At 55.5% G+C, this 18,330-nt stretch overlaps 7 protein-coding genes across 7 annotated transcripts; 5 read left to right on the top strand and 2 right to left on the bottom strand.

Annotated features, from left to right (window-relative positions):
- Nucleotides 1-264: 264 nt before the first annotated feature.
- UV8b_00584 (uncharacterized protein) lies at nt 265-2,070 on the top strand (the record flags this gene model as incomplete). Its single annotated transcript, XM_043138082.1, has 4 exons — nt 265-559; nt 636-671; nt 731-1,215; nt 1,324-2,070. The coding sequence occupies 4 exons, from the start codon at nt 265-267 to the stop codon at nt 2,068-2,070; spliced, it is 1,563 nt and encodes a 520-aa protein (XP_042994016.1).
- A 796-nt stretch (nt 2,071-2,866) lies between these two features.
- UV8b_00583 (uncharacterized protein) lies at nt 2,867-3,649 on the bottom strand (the record flags this gene model as incomplete). Its single annotated transcript, XM_043138081.1, has 1 exon — nt 2,867-3,649. The coding sequence occupies one exon, from the start codon at nt 3,647-3,649 to the stop codon at nt 2,867-2,869; it is 783 nt and encodes a 260-aa protein (XP_042994015.1).
- A 2,149-nt stretch (nt 3,650-5,798) lies between these two features.
- On the top strand, nt 5,799-7,761 carry UV8b_00582 (uncharacterized protein; the record flags this gene model as incomplete). Its single annotated transcript, XM_043138080.1, has 2 exons — nt 5,799-6,250; nt 6,393-7,761. The coding sequence occupies 2 exons, from the start codon at nt 5,799-5,801 to the stop codon at nt 7,759-7,761; spliced, it is 1,821 nt and encodes a 606-aa protein (XP_042994014.1).
- A 918-nt stretch (nt 7,762-8,679) lies between these two features.
- UV8b_00581 (uncharacterized protein) lies at nt 8,680-9,366 on the top strand (the record flags this gene model as incomplete). Its single annotated transcript, XM_043138079.1, has 1 exon — nt 8,680-9,366. The coding sequence occupies one exon, from the start codon at nt 8,680-8,682 to the stop codon at nt 9,364-9,366; it is 687 nt and encodes a 228-aa protein (XP_042994013.1).
- Nucleotides 9,367-9,592: 226 nt separating this feature from the next.
- On the bottom strand, nt 9,593-10,991 carry UV8b_00580 (uncharacterized protein; the record flags this gene model as incomplete). Its single annotated transcript, XM_043138078.1, has 2 exons — nt 9,593-9,936; nt 10,049-10,991. The coding sequence occupies 2 exons, from the start codon at nt 10,989-10,991 to the stop codon at nt 9,593-9,595; spliced, it is 1,287 nt and encodes a 428-aa protein (XP_042994012.1).
- Nucleotides 10,992-13,557: 2,566 nt separating this feature from the next.
- Nucleotides 13,558-15,297, top strand: UV8b_00579 (uncharacterized protein; the record flags this gene model as incomplete). Its single annotated transcript, XM_043138077.1, has 3 exons — nt 13,558-13,671; nt 13,751-14,860; nt 14,932-15,297. The coding sequence occupies 3 exons, from the start codon at nt 13,558-13,560 to the stop codon at nt 15,295-15,297; spliced, it is 1,590 nt and encodes a 529-aa protein (XP_042994011.1).
- A 930-nt stretch (nt 15,298-16,227) lies between these two features.
- UV8b_00578 (uncharacterized protein) lies at nt 16,228-18,094 on the top strand (the record flags this gene model as incomplete). The annotated part of the gene is made up of 2 exons (XM_043138076.1): nt 16,228-17,648; nt 17,749-18,094. 2 exons carry the CDS (start codon nt 16,228-16,230, stop codon nt 18,092-18,094), a joined length of 1,767 nt encoding a protein of 588 aa, XP_042994010.1.
- Nucleotides 18,095-18,330: the final 236 nt, after the last annotated feature.

The following is an 18,330-nucleotide window of genomic DNA, read 5'->3' as shown; positions in this document are numbered from 1 at the left end:
ACAGCAGCTCCGAAACTTACATATTCGACAGACAACCATGGCCGTAGAAGTGCCGGAGTTGTAGGATATGTATGGTGCTTCTCAATGCTGCTCAACTTTTTCTGACATTGCCCATCTCGGATTCCCCCATTGACAATACGCGAGCCGTCGCCAGGAGCAGGCAAAGGTGTGCCATTCGAGTGCAAGGTTGTCCAATCCCAACAACATCACGGTCAACTCGCTTCCATGCTCTGGTCAAACCCGACATGGGCTGCTAGATGTGCCATGGCCATGTTGGCCGACCTTCTCCATCCCTTGTGCCGCATGGCTGTCTATGCCAGCTTCGGCTTTTTCCTTATTATTGTCACTGTGGGTTTGTACCGCGTTACTCTTCACCCGCTTGCTCGAGTTCCCGGTCCCAGATTAGCCCGCTTGTCGAATATTTGGTATGCTCGCCAAATAACGAAGGGTCGAGCGGTTCAGTTGGGACTAGAGCTGCACAAAAAGTATGGCGACGTGGTCCGAGTAGGACCCAATGAAGTGTGGCTCAATTCGAAAGAGGCGTTTGACCAGATATATTGTAAGTTGAGCAAAGGGCCTCCGCATCAGGGAAAGAGCGTGGTTGTCTGATGATGTGTTGATCAATCATGGCGTAGGTGCTGGCAAAGGATTTGAGAAATCCGACTTCTACTGTAAGTTGCTTCCCTCCTGCCCAAGACGGTCGCTTGAAGATCCTGACGCAAAAGTACAGTAGGCACAGCTCTGAGCAGGCCATACGTAGACTGGAAGTTGAATGCGCACTTTCCGGACACACTGGATCTTTTATCGGAACGAGACATGAAGCGGTATCGTCTTCAGCGACGTTTAATAGGACGCGTCTATAGCGCCGCCAACGTGTCAAGGTACGAGGAAGTCATCGACTCCACGTTGAAGCTAGCAGTGAAGCGAGTCTCTTCGTTTCAAGGACAGGAAATCGACCTTTGCGAATGGATGCATATCATTACGGTGGAATGTCTCGGCGCTGCCGTTCTCTCATGGTCTCCTGGCATGCTCCGCCACGCTACCGACTGGGGAACATTAACACATAGCTATCGGGGCTGGAGAAGGAAAAGCTTGTTTGGTGTCTTCCCAACTGCGAAGAAACTGGAGCGGTGGTCGCCAGACCTGGGGAGGCACTTCTCCTCGCTATGGGGCGTGACGTACAAAACTCCTCGAGATTTCAAGACCTTTTTCCCCGTGGGTTTCTTTCCAATCCAAGTACAGCAACACAGCACGGCCAGCTCACAGACCCCCCCCCCCCAAAAAAAATAGGCCGTCAACAAACTGATTGTGCGTCGGATCAAGGCAGTTCTCGGCCCCAACCCACGCAAGGATAAAAGGGTCGACTTGTTGAGCGACCTGATCCAGCTGCACAGAGACAAGCCGGATTTCACCGAGGACTATTTGAGAAAAATGGCCGTGACAAACTTTGGAGCCGGCCACGAAACCATGGCGTCCACTCTGACGGCAGCAGTTGCCATGATCGCGTCTCACAGACACGTGCAGACACGCGTCGAGGACGAGCTGCGGACAACCAACGAAGCACTCGCGTACGCAGGCGGCTCCCGACTCCCCTACACCAGAGCGGCTATCCGTGAAGCAATGCGGCTTCACCCCGTGGTGGCCATGTCGCTCGCCCGAAATACACCTTCACCCGGACTGCACCTTCATGGATTCTACCTTCCACCCAACACCACGGTGGGCTGCAGCCCGGTGTCGCTGCACCGCAACGAGGACATATACGGCGCCAAGGCGGATTGCTACATCCCCAGTCGCTGGCTGGGCGGCGAGGCGGCGACCGGTCCGGGGGACGGCCCTACCGTGGGAACACTGCGCGCGATGGAAAAGTACAGCTTGAACTGGGGTGGCGGCTCAAGAAGCTGTCCCGGACGGAACCTGGCAGAGTTGATGGTGTTTAAAGTCGTTGCCACGCTTTTTGCCAACTTTGATGTCGAGGTGTCGATCCCAGGCGACGCAGACAAGGAGGCTTATTTCCTCTCCATGTTGTCTGGGGTCAAAGTACGGTTTTTCTGCCCGTTAGGTCAGCACTAGCGGAACGTGTAGCCGGGAAGGATACTTGATGTAGCTATCTCCTGCCCAGTAGGTGCCTACCTACCTCCCTCTTGGGCATGTGTTGCGGAAGGAGAAATGCGGACATTCGGCACCAATCCGCCATTTGCTTTTGGGGGCTGTGATGTCGCCTAAAGGGATGGCCTCTAGAACACGTCACAGACGGATCGACGACGGATTTCGTCGCACGTATGGGAAATGCAATTTTTTTTTCTGGATACCGCAGAGCTTGAAGATGCAAGGCGGTGTTTTCCGAACTCGCCCCTGCCTTGCATGACGACTTGTGGCAAAGGAATGGATAGCATGCCGGATGTTTCTCCTTGCAGCAGTTGAGCTTCCCTTTGCGGTTCGAGCGCCAGAGGTCGAGGTCGAGGTCGCGGTCGCGGTCGCGGCCAACGCCATGACGCCTTGAAGCCATCTACAGCTTCATTTGGCTCGGCGGCATTTGGCTCCGGCTCGTCCCTGCCGAGGTTCGATTCGTTCCTTGTCTTTCGCCGACTGACTCCCGCGGACCCTGGCACGGCGAACAGACTGCGTCTTGAAGCTGGATTGCTTGCTTACTTGTTCTCTCATGCAGCCTGCTAGTGGGGGCTGGGGTTGGTAAAGACTGGCCTTTTGCTTCGCGCATGCTGCTGAACGTGGGAAGTCATGAGGCAAACCAATTCTTCTGTTTGTATTCATAACGAGGGTAACTAGCAGTAGGTCGCGCGACCGCCCGCGACAACAGCCTTGGGTAGGCACATGCAAATACCTGTCCACGGCGCATATGCATCCCCTTCTAATCTACGTAGGCGTATGCGAGCGCACGCTCCCTAGAATGAATCTTGACCAACCCAGGTGGGCAATGAAAACAGGACCAGGTCAGCCCCCAGCCCGAATGGCCGGCCGTGTCAGTGAAGAAGCCGTACGGAGCAGCTTCGCCATTCTTCACATACGAGTCCATTTGAAAATGGAAATACCGGGTTCCTGGAGATTGCGGTACACCATCGAAGGAACCCGGCACAGAAGCGAAATAATCCGCCGAGAATCCAGGGATTGGATCGGTTCTTCTCGTCGGCCTGTCGACTTTGACGGTATCGACACAGACCGGCCACTGGACGTAGTTTTCATGGTAGTTGAAGGCATAACGTAAGCCGCATTTCTTGCCCTCGGGACAGTACAGACTCGTAGCTTTCCGCTTTGCCGACGAATCTCCCGGCTTGCCGCAGTATATGCTCCTTCTCATGAGCGACTTCCCGGCACACACGCCGCTCATGGCGCGGTACCCGCGAAACTTTCTGCATTCCTTATGAAACTCCCGGAGCATCTCGTTTCCTTCGGGGTTATTGTGAACTTCCCCTAGCACAACATCACCATCCTGGCGTCTATAACGCGCGGGACTTGTTGCCTTGTTTATGCGGCTTACTTTTGCAAGGAACTCTTCAAACGAGAGGTTGGAAATGGATTCCGGGCGATGAAACGGTTCGCTGTTCACCGCACCCCGTGGAGTGCTGGATGCAGCATAGATGCTGTGCGCAAGACCAGCAAAGGCCAAGACGAGTAATGAGGGAGGTGGTAACATGTTGGAGTTGGACAGGTATTGACAGAAGCGAGCCGTCATGAGTTGGACGGGTACCAGCAATTTATAGTGCAGACGAAATAATAACGCTTTTCCATCCTTTGAAGCTTAATTGAAAGGTGATGCATAGATGCGCGACTTGCTACCCCGAGGATGAGACGGCGCTGTTTTGACAGGCAGCAGTACAGTACAGCTTTGCGCTTCTTCCGCGTCCGCAGGCTTGAAGACAAAAAGACAATGTCGTTAATCGGGCAGGCGCATAGGAACTGTCTGTCGCCGAGTCGGCCGGGTGGCAGCCATGGCCGGAATGAAATCAGCCCTTGATTGAAATGACCCGAGCTGGAGACCCTTCCTCTTGGTGCCACCAGACTGCCCAAATTCCGGCAACTTCGGATCTCGATTGTTTAAGCTATTGAGGTGGAGACGGCATGAATAACAACGCCGAAGGGATGGCTGAGGGCTTCAAGAGCAATAGTAGTGCTTTAGCGGCGGCTACAGTTGCTGTTGCAAAAGGAAGAAGAGGGAAAATGACCCCTTGTAGATGCAAAAGAGCGACTTGGGTTGGGAATAGCCTCCGTTTAACCGCTGGGGTGGCGACTTGTACTGGAGAGTCGAGAGCGCTGGTATTTGAACTGCTCAAAAACGACAATGGGCACGGGCCCCCCCCCCGTACGAAACGGCGCCAAGATGCAAGCCAGGAAAAGGGTCAACTGCATGTGAGCTGCAGAGAAACGAGAAGCTCCAGTCCCGTTCTGCAAACCATCGCTGCGCGACGGAGGGCAAGAAGCGAGGGCAAGAAGCGAGGGCAAGAAGCGAGGGCAAGAAGCGAGGGCAAGAAGCGAGGGCAAGAAGCGCACAGCCAACAAGAGCAAGTCATGACAATGACAAGACTACAGACGACTCAGCGGCGTATCTAATCTTTGCGGTTGCGTGATGCGCAAGGGAAGGCACGACATGTCAACTTGCATGTGCAAAAATGGCAGGTCCATTACTGCGAGCTGTGGAGCAGGCAGGGATCAATCATCAGACTTGGGCAAGTGGGCTGCAGACTTGTTTCCGTAGAGGCAAGCGAAGCAGCATGCATGCATCTCTTTTGGCTTCAAAACTGCGTGTTTGCTTTTTGTTTCCTATTTGCTTTTTGGGCCGGGATCCCTGCATTCTGCTTCTGGATTCTGTCTGTCAGCATCAGCATGCTACGGACTACTTGTATCTCGGAAATGCACAAGTCACGGCCAGGACTGCGACGTCGAGATTGCCCCCACATGGGCTGAGATTGAGCATAATGGTGGCGCCTTGCCGTGGCTGGGATACGAGGAGCCGAGGAATTCTATATAAAAAAAAAAAACAACTCAAACACGACTTACTCGAAACACGCCGGGCAGCACCCGGCCGACGGCCCTTCGCATTAACAGCCAACAACCAACCCCGCCAGGCTAGTTCGGCTCGCCAAGCCTGATGCTGATGACGCTGATGATGCTTGATGCTGATGCTGATGCCTCTTCGGGCGTTCTCTTGTCACCTACCATGCCTGGCGCCAATCATCAACAACAAGCCTCCCCTCAAAAAGACCCCGGGGCAAAGTATTGTCATCTTCCTTCATGACATGACTGGCTGCAGCAGTCGTGCGGAGACCTGTCAGGCCTTGGCAGAGCGCCACTCTTTCTGCAAGAATCCGCCAGATTGCCGGCCCTGGTATAGTTGCCCCGGGATCTTTTGATTTGCCCGCGCAGCCTTCCTTCTTGGGCATGCATCGCCTCTCGGCCGTCCTTGATCCTATTTTGGCTGACGGCTGTCGTCATTTGGGGAAGCGGTTGGGAGGATTGCCGTCTGATAAATGGGGGAACGCCCCCCAGACATCCGCTGACAGTCTCACCATGACGCCGAGACAGCTTGGGAACCGTGCTGGTCTTTTTCCAACCAGACAGTCAGTCAAAGTCGGGAAACGCTTGTTGGACCCAGACGCATTCCCTGCCCTCTCCGCCGTCCCCGTCTGGCGATTGAAGACCTCATCCCCTCGTCTGGTAACTGGTTGAGTCGGGAAGCTGTCACTGCGCCGTCTTGTCTATCCTTTGCTTTTGCTTTTGCGCTTTGCCTTTCCTCTTGGTGCTGTCGGACCAAAGGTCGAACCAAAGGCCCAGTCGCATATTCCGCAATGACGAGCACGGCCAATCTGGACAATGACGCCATTGTCCAGTCGCATCTCGCCGACGCCGAGCACCACGGCATCCATAACCATCTCAACAAGGGGTCCGTTGACCTTCATGTCCGGAAGGCCTCATTACAGCATCACCAGGTCATGCTCGACGACGACGACTACGAGGGCAAGCCTACCGACGAGGAAATGAAGACGCTTCGTCGCGTGTCCGGAAAGATGATGTGGGCCATGTGGACGATCGCCTTTGTCGAACTATGCGAGCGCTTCTCATACTACGGTTCCGCCGTCTTATACACAAACTTTGTCAACAAGCCTCTTCCTCCAGGTTCCAACACGGGTGCTCCTCTCGACCACAGTGGCAACCCAGGCGCCTTGGGCATGGGCACCAAGGCCGCCCAAGGCATTAGCTTGTTCAACCAGTTCTTCGCCTACATTATGCCCCTTGTCGGGTAGGAAGCCGCTTCTCTGCCTGTCAAGCATCTTTTTTGTCGATTTTTCCCACAATTCCGCGGGCTACCTTTTTCTTTTGTTTTTTTTTCTTTCAGCCTTCTTGTTGGCCCTTCTTTACTAACCGACAAAAATCTTCAATAGTGCTTGGATTGCCGACGCTCGTATGGGTCGCTTTTGGACTCTTCACCTTGCCATTGCCATTTCCACCTGCGCTCACGCCATATTGGTTGCTGCCTCGGCTCCGTCCGTCATTGTACACAACAAATCGGCCTTTGGGGCCTTCATCATCGGCTTGCTGTGCCTCTGCGTCGGTACTGGCTTCTTCAAGGCCAATGTGTCGCCCCTGCTGGCTGAGCAGAACCGTGATGTTCGTCCACGCGTCGAAGTTCGCAAGGGCGAGCGCGTTATTGTCGACCCCGCCATCACCAACACACGAATCTTTCTATACTTTTACTTCTGCATCAACCTAGGTTCTTTGATGGGCCAGATTAGCATGGTCTATGTCGAAAAATACGTCGGCTTTTGGCTCGCTTTCCTCATCCCCACTGCTCTGTTCCTTGTCGCGCCCCTGGTCCTCTGGTCGCAGAAGAAGAAGTACACGCTCAAGCCTCCTACCGGATCCGTTCTCTCCAAGTTTCTCAGGATGTTCTTCTTTGCCCGCAAGCACTCTGGTTGGAAGAACTTCAACTGGGATGTTGCCAAACCGTCTCACACTCTCCCCGAGCAGCGACCGAGCTGGATGACGTATGACGATGCCTGGGTCGACGAGGTGCGCCGAGGCCTCATGGCTTGCAAAGTATTCCTCTTCCTGCCCATCTTCTTCCTGTCATACAACCAGATGACGGCCAACTTGACCACCCAGGCCAGCACCATGGAGCGGCATGGGGTCCCCAACGACATTCTCCAGAACCTCAACCCCATCTCCATTGTCATCATGATCCCTCTGGTCGATCACCTGCTCTACCCCGGCCTGCGCAAGATTGGCTTCGCATTCACGCCCATTAAGCGAATGACGTTTGGTTTCTTCATTGCTGCTCTCTCCATGGTGGCATCTGCGGTCATGCAGTACTACATTTACGAAAAGAGCCCCTGTGGCTGGTACGCGAACAAGGACGACTGCAGCCCTGCGCCCATCAACGTGTGGGCCCAGAGCTTGCCTTACATCTTGATTGGCATCGCCGAGATCTTTGCCAACGTTACCTCGCTGGAGTACGCCTACTCCAAGGCCCCCGAGAACATGAAGTCCCTCGTCATGAGCGTGAACCTGTTCATGAGCGCTCTCTCTGCTGCCATTGGTCAGGCCTTTGTTCCCCTGTCGGGAGATCCGCTCCTGATCTGGAACTACACCGTTATTGCCTGCATTGCCGTCGTAGGAGGCTCTGTGTTTTGGCTTTGCTTCCGCCACCTCGACTCCGAGGAGGACAAATGGAACATGCTCAAAAAGTCGGAGTTTATTGGCAAGCAGCAGCCCGGCGTCGCCAAGGCCCACGAAGCCGGCGAGGCTGCCTGAGGCGAGTTGTTTATATTTATGACGAGTCAATGTAACAAACTATGGGCCATGGTGTTTAAGGCAGCCCATGATGTCGATGTCATGCGGCCGTGGCCGGACACGAAGCCTTTTGCGTGCGTGCGTGCGTGTGTGTGTGTGTGTGTGTTTATATATATATCCAATACAGTTTGATGGTCCGAGCCCACCTGTTGCTCGGCTCTTTGACTTTTTGACAATTTTTTTTTTTTTTGCCGCTGCAATGACGAATACATGCGACAATTGGGGCTCTGTGCTGGGAAAGTGGTCCCGATGTTGGGGGACTAGGGTGTCTACATGTCACGAACCGGCAGATGCCATGCGATGAGATGCCAGTAGGTGCAAACAAGACGTGATGGATATCAGCCATTGCCATTCAGGGGATGCACACTGCTTTTTGCTTCTGTCTGGAGGTGAATTTGTCTCGACGACGACAGACAACACAGTGCGCGGATTCCTAATGTACACACTGTGTATCCACTCTTTCCCCCGCCAACCCCCGGCTCAAGGCCAACCACAACAAGCCACCTCGCTCGGTTTCGTCTTTTCGGAAACTGTTCCGCGTGCCGCAGAGGCGCGGCCCGCCTCTTGCGGCCTGCAATCAACAATGCCTTTCCTTTTAGCGGTTGTTGGTTGAAACTTGAACTCCGTTCCAGATGATCTCGAGGCTAGCATCGGCATCATCCATGTGCCGAGGGGGCAGCATGGCTACCGATCCGGCCCTAAACTGCCCAAGGTAGCGGGTACCTATCGCACAGCCAGCACAAGCAACACGACGACGACGACGACGGCCCATCAACACATCCATCAGTCATCCATCAACGACCCATCATCAACCATCGAGCCCCGCCCCAGCCAAAAAGAAGAAGAAGAAGAAGAAGAAGAAGAAGAAGAAGAAAAACCATGGCCGACTACACCCTCTACGCGTACTTTCGCTCATCCTGCTCGGCCCGGCTGCGCATCATCCTCCACCTCAAGGGCATCCCGTACGACCACGTGGCCGTCAACCTCCTCCAGGACGAGCAGCTCTCGCCCGAGCACACGGCCCTGAACCCGTCGGCGTCGGTGCCGCTGCTGGCCTGCCGCGCCCCCCCGCACGCGGGCTTCGCCATCGGCCAGTCGCTCGCCGCGCTCGAGTACCTCGAGGAGATGCACCCCGAGGCGCCGTGCCTGCCGCCGCCGGGCGACGCCCGCGGCCGCGCCACCGTCCGCGTCCTGTGCGCCATCATCGCCGCCGACACGCAGCCCGTCACCAACCTGCGCATCATGCGGCGGGTGCGGGCGCTCGGGGGCAGCGCCGAGGACTGGAACCGCGAGCTGATGGCCGACGGGCTGCGGGCGTACGAGGCCGTGGCGAGCGGCTCGGCCGGCCGGTACTCGGTGGGCGACGCGCTCACCATGGCCGACGCCTGCCTGGTGCCCGCGGTCTGGAACGCGCGGCGCTTCGGCGTCGACCTCTCGCGCTTTCCCACCGTCTGCCGCGTCGTGGGCAATCTGAGCGAGCACCCGGCCGTGCAAAAGGCCGACTATTTCAAGCAGCCCGACTGTCCGGCGGACCTTTTGCAACCACGGGACAACCTGGCCTCATAGTGTCGCAAATCACAGAACAGCATGGGATGTTTTTTTTTATATACTTTTTTTTCTCCTTTTTTTTTTTGGGGGGGGGGGGCCTCCCTTCAGGCCGTTCTTGCTGCTACAAGGGGAAAGGACGACAAAGGAATAAAGCAAAGTCTCCTCTTTTTGTGTATTCTATCCTGCTGTCCCCCCCGCGTACTTTGACCCTGTTTCACATCGTCCAGAGTATTCCCATGCTTTTCTAAAAGAGGGGCAGAGCCGGCTGAATAGTGCCAGTGACCTCGCCAAATCCAATCAGGGCTCCCTGCTGGCCAGCCCATCCACGAATTGTCAGGGTGTCTCCGTCGTGCAGGAACCTGCGCTCCTCCCCGCCTTGCAGCTTGATGGGATCCTTGCCGCCGCCGGTCTGCTCGAGAAGGCTGCCCTCGGTGCCCGCCGTCTCGCCGGTAATCGTGCCGGAGCCCAGCAAGTCGCCAGGGCGCAGGTTGCAACCTGTGATGGTGTGGTGGGCGATCATCTGGGGCCACGACCACAGCAGGTTCTTGGAATTGGTCTTTGAGATTGTTGTCGTGTCTCCGTTGGCAGCTGCGAAGGTTCCATTAGCAGATGAAGATGACAATGACAATGAAAATATATAAAAAAAATAAAAAAAAAAAGGGCGGCGGCGGGAGGCAAGGGGTCCCCGACGGGTACGCACTAGTTAGGTCGACTTGGAGCTGAATGTCCAGGCAGTTTTCCTTGGTCTCCTCGCGGAGATAGGGCAAGAGAGTCTCCTGGTTGGGGATGCCGGCGGCTTTGCTGCCGTCGAGGGCGTCGGCCAGGACGACCCAAGGACTGATGGAGGTGCCCATGTTCTTGGCGGTAAAGGGACCGAGGGGCACGTACTCCCAGGCCTGGATGTCCCGGGCGCTCCAGTCGTTCATGAGGACGTAGCCGAAAACGTAGTCGTCGGCCTGAGCGATGGGGACCGGGTGTCCGAGCTGGTTCTCGCGGCAGACGAACATGCCCAGCTCCAGCTCGAGATCCAGCTTCTCGCAGGGGGCGAGGACGGGGACCTTGGGCTCGGCCTTGGGGTCCCGGAGGATCTGGCCCCAGGGCCGCCGGACGGGGGTGCCGGAGACGACGACGCTGCTGGCGCGGCCGTGGTAGGCGACGGGCAGGTGGGTGTAGTTGGGCTGCAGGGCGTTGGCGGGCCCGCGGAACAGCACGCCGACGTTGTAGGCGTGGTTCTTGCCGGCGTAGAAGTCGGTGTAGTCGCCGACGGCGAGCGGCAGGTGGTTGACGACGCGGGCGCGCTCCAGCAGGGCCGTCCGCCTGAGCTGCTCGTTGTCCCGGAGGATGTGGGGGTCCGCGGTGCGCGCGCTCAGGACGGACTGCAGGTGCTGGCGGACGAGGCGGTGCAGCGGCCGGCCCAGGGCGGCAAAGGCGTTGAGGGACTCGGCGGAGAAGACGGCGACGTGCTTCTGGATCTCGGGCGAGGCGAAGAAGCCGCCGGCGAGGGCGAAGGCCCGGAGGTCGAGGGCGTAGTCGCCAATGGCGACGGCCGGGCGCCTGGTCTCGTCTGCCGCGGTGGAGATGATGCCGAACGGTAGGTTGGCGAGGGAGAAGTGCGAGTCGGGGGATATGGAAAGCCACGACATTTTTTTCTTTTGTTTTTTCCCCGACGAGACGGTGTTTTGTTTTCTTCTTGATAAGTTTTTTTTTTCTTTTGGTCTTTTTTCTTTGTGTGTATGCTTCTTCTTCTCGAAGTGCCTGCGCTTTTTTTCGTAAAACGGCGTCTCTGCCAGGGAAGGACCAGACAGATTGAGTTCAGCGAGCACTACCGGTCCGGTGGAAGCGCAAGGGGTTTAATGTTGTCGTCGGCTTGGGCGAGCAGCTGAGCATTGAGCAAGCCTGGAGATGAGAAACGCGGACCAAGGAAGTCCAGCCGGTCGTCCCTTCCGTCCTTGAGCCCCGCCGCGGTTGTGGGTTGTGTTGTGCCGTCGCAAACCGGCAGGCATTGATAGGAGCAGCGGAACGGAACCATTTCCCCCGCCCAACCCCGCGGGGGGGTCGGCTTACCGGGCCCGCTTGGGGCGGTGTGGTCTGGTGTTTTACATCCAGCCACCATTGAAGGCATCAACCACGGGGGCTGGAGTGGCGCACCTGGGTGGCGCGCCGCGGGCGCATCACGTGGGCCTCGCCTATACATTCCTTATGCAATGCATTTGATTTTTGATTCTTCATCATTTTGTCGCGAGCCATCTGCGACGAGCTTCTACCTGCGATAAGCAAGCTTCTTCGCCTGCGCTGTGCAGCGGGCTTTTGCTCAACAACGCATGGCAGGATCCAATACCTTACCCTTACCGCCTTTTAGGCGGCAAAATCAAAGCGCCCTGCTGCTTTACTATTTCTCTTACCGAACTCTTTCCCAAAGCGATGCATTGAGGTTTTCAAGTGGTCGCTACTGTACCTACCTGGTAGCTTAGCTGCAAGGCGATTTTAATGTCTCTACCAGACGGGCGGGCCTCATTGTATTTTAAACGACCGGAGGGAATAGCGGGAAAAGAGCTTACGCCCTTTTTCCTGCTCGTCCGCCGACCTTTTCACAAATTCCCGGGCAAAGCTCCCAGCCTTCCGTGATTATCATGGCATACAAAAGAAATGGTATGCGGCGCTAATAAGAACGATAAGCGGCGACGCTTGCATTGGTAAGATTGCCAAGGTAAGCGGCGCTGCTCGCTCACTGCGACACCCGCGACTTCTGAGACAACATGAAGGGCGCCAAATCAATGCTCCTGGTGTCGGTCCTTCGTCACGCAGACAAATGCCGCCAACTAGTATCCGCGCTCACCCGCATATTGGCCGGCCCAATACTACCAAGCGACACGAATCTTGCCACCCTGTCCACGGCAGTCTGGAAAGCAGCGGCGGTGGTATCAGTTGCTGCACTGTAACCCGTCAGGTTGCCCTTCGCCAACAACAAACAGCCAACGCCGCCGGCACTGTCGACACAGCCAACGCCGATCCTTTGGCATCAAGCTTGCTTTTCCTGCCTTCTGGCCCGTAATCGCATCCGAATCTTGACCGCCCACTGCATGCCCTGCGTCCAAAATCCCGCACCGGGGGTTCACCGTCCGTGATAAACCATCGGGCCGAACTGTAGAGTTGTCAACGTCGAGGTACCCGGCTCGCTCGCTTGCTCGCTTTCTCGCTTGCCTGCTTGCCTGCTTGCCTGCTTGCCTGCTTGCCTGCTTGCCTGCTTGCCTGCTTGCCTGCTTGCCTGCTTGCCTGCTTGCCTGCTTGCCTGCTTGCCTGCTTGAGACCAGGACTTCACCAACTAGACCATGGTAGCCAGCCACACGCAACGCGGATCAGAGTCATTCTGCACGGGAACACGGCCTGCTGTACTATGTGGCCAAGAGGCCCTCTGTCGTTTGCGAAATCTCATTGGGCGCATATGCATGACTGTGCAGGTGTGTGTGTTGTCCAACAATCCCACGTCGGTTCATGTCTCATCAACCCAATGCCGATCCGTACTGGCATTCCTTTGTCCACGGCTAGATAGATAGATTTGGACCAAACGCATCAGGATTCAGCACCATTCTTACAACGTCTTGCTCACTCGGTCCTTTTTGAAATGCCGAGGCCCGACTTCACCTCTCCAAGTTTCCGTTTCCACTGCCAGTCCAGAGTCCAGACCCCAGAGTCCAGACAGACCCCAGAATATGCCGTCGTATGGCTTCTATATCTGCTCAAGCAGCAATGAGTTTGCGACGCCACCCGCTTCCCGGGTAGATTGACATGATCCGCGGTTTCCTTTGGCACCAGTCTTTTAGGAAAAATCATGTCATGCAGGCTTCGGCCGACGAGGCAAAATGCGGGAAACAAGTGGACACGATCCACGCCACCCCATCGTTCCAGCATCGGCCTCCGGATGGGAACAAGGTCATCGGCGGATGGACGCCCAAGACAATACCCGCGAATTCCCCACGCACGTTGCTCTGCTGAGGTTGCCTTAGACCAGGCCCTGGTTGCTAAATCCTGTCGGCTCGGTGGAGCGAGACAGGTTGGTTGGTTCAAGAAAAAAAAGGGGGGGGGGCTTCTCCAAGCATCAAGCGATGAGTCGGCAGATAAATAATAAACCCCCGTGCTTGTTTCCTCATCACCTTTCTCCCTGAGCGTTCACACCGTTCAACGCCGCTTCATCTAGCCAGAATCCAAGCCATGTCTTGGGTCGACGACTCCCTTCTCCTGGGGTGCAAGACTCGCCTTGCAGCCCTCGGAATCGGATGGAAGGGTCTTGAAATCATGCCTGTTTTGAGCATTGCCGCTGGTTTGGTAAGGAATGCATTTCTTGTCAGCCAAGATAGTTGGTCGCCTCTTCTGGCCTGCTAATGCTTCCCTGTGTCTGTCGTAGTTTCTCGCATTCACACTTCAACTAGTAGTATACCGTGCCTGGCTCCACCCCCTTTCCAAAATCCCCGGTCCAGTGATGAATTCCGTCTTCAACTTTCCTTATATATGGCGGAACAATATTCGAGGACTCTTCGTGTTTGACAGCGTGCAAGTCCACCGCAAATATGGTCCTATTGTCCGCATAGGCCCCGAACGCATCCTGGTCGATGGCGAGATTGCATGGCCACAAGTGTTCAGCAGGCGCAAGGCAGATCAAGGCCAGTTCGAAAAGATGATGCCTACTCAGCCAGTCATGGGCAACTCCATGACCAACGCTCGGTACCACGTTCATCTACGCCAACGCCGCCATATAAGTCCTGCCTTTAGCGACGCCTCCATCAAGCAGCAAGAACCTGTTGTCAAAGGCTACATCGATCTGCTGATGGATCGCCTCCAAAAAGTAGCCGAAAAAGGCGAGCCAGTCAACATGGTCAACTGGTTGAACTGCACAACATTCGATATTGCCGGCGACCTCGTCTTTACCGAATCCTTCCGCAGCCTGAGAAACAGTGCGGCTCACCCGTGGTTTGCGGAAATAATGGAGTCGGTTCGGTATATATCGTTTCAGCGCTTCTTGGATTACTATCCTCTCGTGCGAAAGTTGGCCTCCTTGTTCGTCAGCACGCTTGGGGGCAAGGAGAGTCCAGGTCGTAGCCATGCGAAACAAAAGGCGCAAAAACGCATGGATCTGGGAGAGGAAGGACCTCAGGGTCGCAAAGACATGGTATCGTATATGCTGCGCAAGACGCGGGATGGTCAAGTTGTCATGAGGCCAGAAGAAGTCTTGGAAAACTCGGTCAGTCTCATCGTTGCAGGGAGCGAGACCATGTCTTCGGCATTATGCGCATTCTGGTTCTATTTGGCCAAGAACCCTCGTGTTTATGAACGGCTGGCCAAGGAAATTCGACGTGCATTCCCGTCCGAGGACGAAATAAGAATGCAAAAGGCTTCTCAGCTCGAGTACCTGCAGGCATGCATTAGTGAGGCTCTGCGCGTGTATCCGCCAGCGGCCGAGACGCCGAGTCGAGTTTCTCCCGGAGCCTTAATCGAGGGAGTCTATATTCCACGCGGAGTAAGTAAATCCCGCGGATCAGGATCAGCTCCTCCCTGCCAGACTAGTCCTGACAAGATTCGTGCATTCAGACTCTTATTACCGTCTTCCAATGGGCCACTTTCCGTAATCCCAAACACTTTAGGGAACCAGATTCTTTCATACCCGAAAGATGGCTGTCATCCTCACACCCTCACTATGAAGAGCGATTCAAGGACGAGAACCATGCTGTGTTCCAGCCGTTCAGCTTTGGCCCTCGCGACTGCATCGGCAAGAATCTTGCCCTCAATGAGCTGCGACTCATCATCAGCAGAATCCTGTTCAAGTTTGATTATGAGTTGTCAGAAGGTCAGGATGACTGGCATACCAAGCAGCGAGCGTTTCTCATGTGGGATAAGGGGCCCTTGATGGTGCGATTCAAGAAACGCCAAATGACGGTTGGAGAAGCTTCATGGTGACAAGCCCCGGCCAGCCTGTCCTGAGGGCCATCGGAAGGGGTAGGCAAAAGCGGCAAAAGCGGCAAAAGCGGCAAAAGCACTTTGCGATTTTTGAAAATGGACAATGCGGCGTAGAAGTCATGGAATTTCTGACTCCCTACCTACCTGATATCTACCTAGGTACATACCCAGGAACCTTTGGTGGGTCAGATGAGGGCTCGAGCCAGGAATAAAAATAGATACACACTGCGTCACCGTGTCTCAGAACACTGTGCTGTACTGTGCTACCGTGCTCTTTTCTTTCCTCTCTCTCCGTCTTCTGTCTCTTTCTCTCCCTCTGTTTGTCTCTTTTAATCCCCCACGTCTAGCGTATTTCATTGATTTTTGTCTCCTTGTCCCCTCGCCCTTTTCAACTCTCAAATCATCTTGCAGAGCAATGTCAGATTGAGGCCCAAGATGCCTGGTTGCTTCTAGAGCGAACACGAACTGGAGCGATGGTACGCAACAACGACAAGAACGAAATGAACGCTGCGCTGCGGCTGTCCACCGGGAGAAGGATGCAACTACGTACTCCGTACTCCGTACTACGCCTATCCGCCTTCCGTGATGCCAGGATACATATATCTTTTATACTCTGCACCACCAAAAGCCAGGCCCAGCCCCACGTTTCCCTCCACGCCACGCCACGCCACGCCACGATTCGTGCAGCTGCAGCTCTAGCTTCTTGTTCGTCACTAGCCGGAACCTCGGCTGTCCTGGTTCCATATAAGAGACCGCAAACTGCACTAGGACCCCATGGGGACCAAGGTCCTTCTTTTCTGTCCTAAATCGTTCCCATCCGTCAACCCTAGCCGAACCATCGGAATTGGCCCAGGAGTCATCCACGATTCCTTGTGATACGCACCTTTGAGAGTACTATATCAAGCGCCCGATCCTCCCGCCTACGCCTATATGCCTTTCTACCCGCCGTCTTGGGCAGCAGACTTGCCCGAGATTCCAGATTCCATTTCCATCGAGACGTTCATGTTTGATGAGCGATATGGCCGCCACCCAGTGCAAACTTCTCGGGCCCCATTCATCGACGGCCTCAGCGGCAAATCATATAGTGTCTCGGAAGTGAGACGACGCGTAGACTACTTGTCACGGGCTTTGTCCCGCGAACTGGGCTTCAAACCCGATCAAGGGACCGGGTGGGACAAGGTGGTTGCGTGCTTTAGTCTCAACAACATAGACTACCTGACTCTAGCCTGGGCAGTTCACCGCCTGGGGGGTATCCTGTCTTGCGTCAATGCCTCGTACAATGCAAGCGAGCTCGAGTACCAGCTCAAGGACTCTGGGGCCAAAGCAGTCTTCACCTGTCTGCCACTACTGGGAACAGCCATGCAAGCGAGCAAGCGACTGGCAATCCCGAGTCACCGCGTGTTTCTTCACGAGCTTCCCCCTGCACTTGGTGGAGACGTCTCGAACCCTGGCCGCAAGACCATCGACCAACTGATCCAGGCCGGCGCCAAGCTGCCCGCGCTCAAGCCCGCCGATTCATGCTGGAGCAAGGGAGACGGGGCAGAGAGGATCGCTTTCCTCTGCTACAGCAGTGGGACCTCTGGTCTCCCCAAGGGCGTCATGATATCCCATCGAAACGTCATCGCCAACACCATCCAAATTGCCACGTTTGAGGAACCGAATCGCCGGCTCTTGCGTCAAGGCCAGGGAGTGGACTCTTGCACAGAGCTGTGCCTGGGACTGCTCCCCATGTCGCACATCTACGCATTGGTGGTCATTTGCCATGTCGGACCTTATCGCGGCGACGGAGTTGTTGTTCTGCCAAAATACCATTTCGAGCAACTCCTCCAAACCATTCAGGACTTCAAGATTCGAATGCTCTATCTCGTCCCGCCAATGGTCATCCACATGGCGAAACAGCTGGATATCGTCCGGAAATACGACCTCTCCTCCGTGAGGGCAGCTTTCACGGGAGCCGCGCCCCTCAAGGAGGACACGGCAAACGAGCTCCTCAAGGTGCTGCCCAAACTGCAGCTGCTGCAGGGATACGGCCTGACAGAGACATCAACCGTCGTCTGCATGACCGCCCCTCAAGACATTTGGCTTGGGACATCTGGCTCGATTCTGCCAGGCGCCACCATTCGCCTCTTCACAACCGAGGGCCAAGAGGTGACAGGCTACAACCAGGTTGGCGAAATCTGGGTGCATTCGCCTTCCGTGGTGCCGGGGTACTTGAACAACGAAAAGGCTACAGCCGAGACGTTTGTGATAGCCGACGATGGCTTGCGATATATGAGGACTGGTGATGAGGGCATGATTGCCAAGAGCCAGAAAGGCTACGAGCACGTTTTGATCACTGATAGAATAAAGGAGTAAGAGTTTTCTTTTTTTATTTTATTCCCTTCGGATCTCATTGTCGCACTCTTGCCGTCATCATGGCCGTCACCTGTTCCCACGATCTGACGGCTCTAGATTGATCAAAGTAAAGGCCCATCAAGTTGCCCCCGCCGAGCTGGAAGGCCACATCCTGGCTCACGCAGATGTCAACGATTGCGTCGTCATTGGGGTTCCCTCCGAGCCCGAGGGGGAAGTCCCCAAAGCCTTTGTGGTCAAGAGCCCCAGCGCCAAGGGATCCGACGACGTCATTGCCCAGAGCATACTCGAGCACGTTGCGCGCCACAAGAGCGACTATAAACGCCTGCGCGGCGGCGTGGAATTCATCGACGTGGTGCCCAAGAGCCCCAGCGGTAAGATCCTGAGACGTCTTGTTCGCGATCGGGAAATGGCGAAGCGGAAGAAACAGGGCGCGAAGATGTGAGGTCAGCAGCAACGGTTCAAATGACTACCATGCATTTACGGAGTAGGTTTCTGCTCAGACCCCACCGAGTCTGCAAGCGAGCGAGCACGCGAGCCAAAATCTCAACACCGTCATCCCAAATATGCATGTCTTGTATACGTCTTGTATTCTTTACGTAGCCACTTGGAACATGCACATGAATGAACATTCCCCTCCCTATCAAGGGTGCGAACACCGGTTGATGATGATGGATGAGT

This window comes from Ustilaginoidea virens, chromosome 1, assembly GCF_000687475.1.
Source record: "Ustilaginoidea virens chromosome 1, complete sequence".
Taxonomy (NCBI): Eukaryota; Fungi; Ascomycota; class Sordariomycetes; order Hypocreales; family Clavicipitaceae; genus Ustilaginoidea; species Ustilaginoidea virens.
The sequence above is the reverse complement of the archived record's forward strand: the minus strand, read 5'-3'. Positions and strand labels throughout refer to the sequence as shown.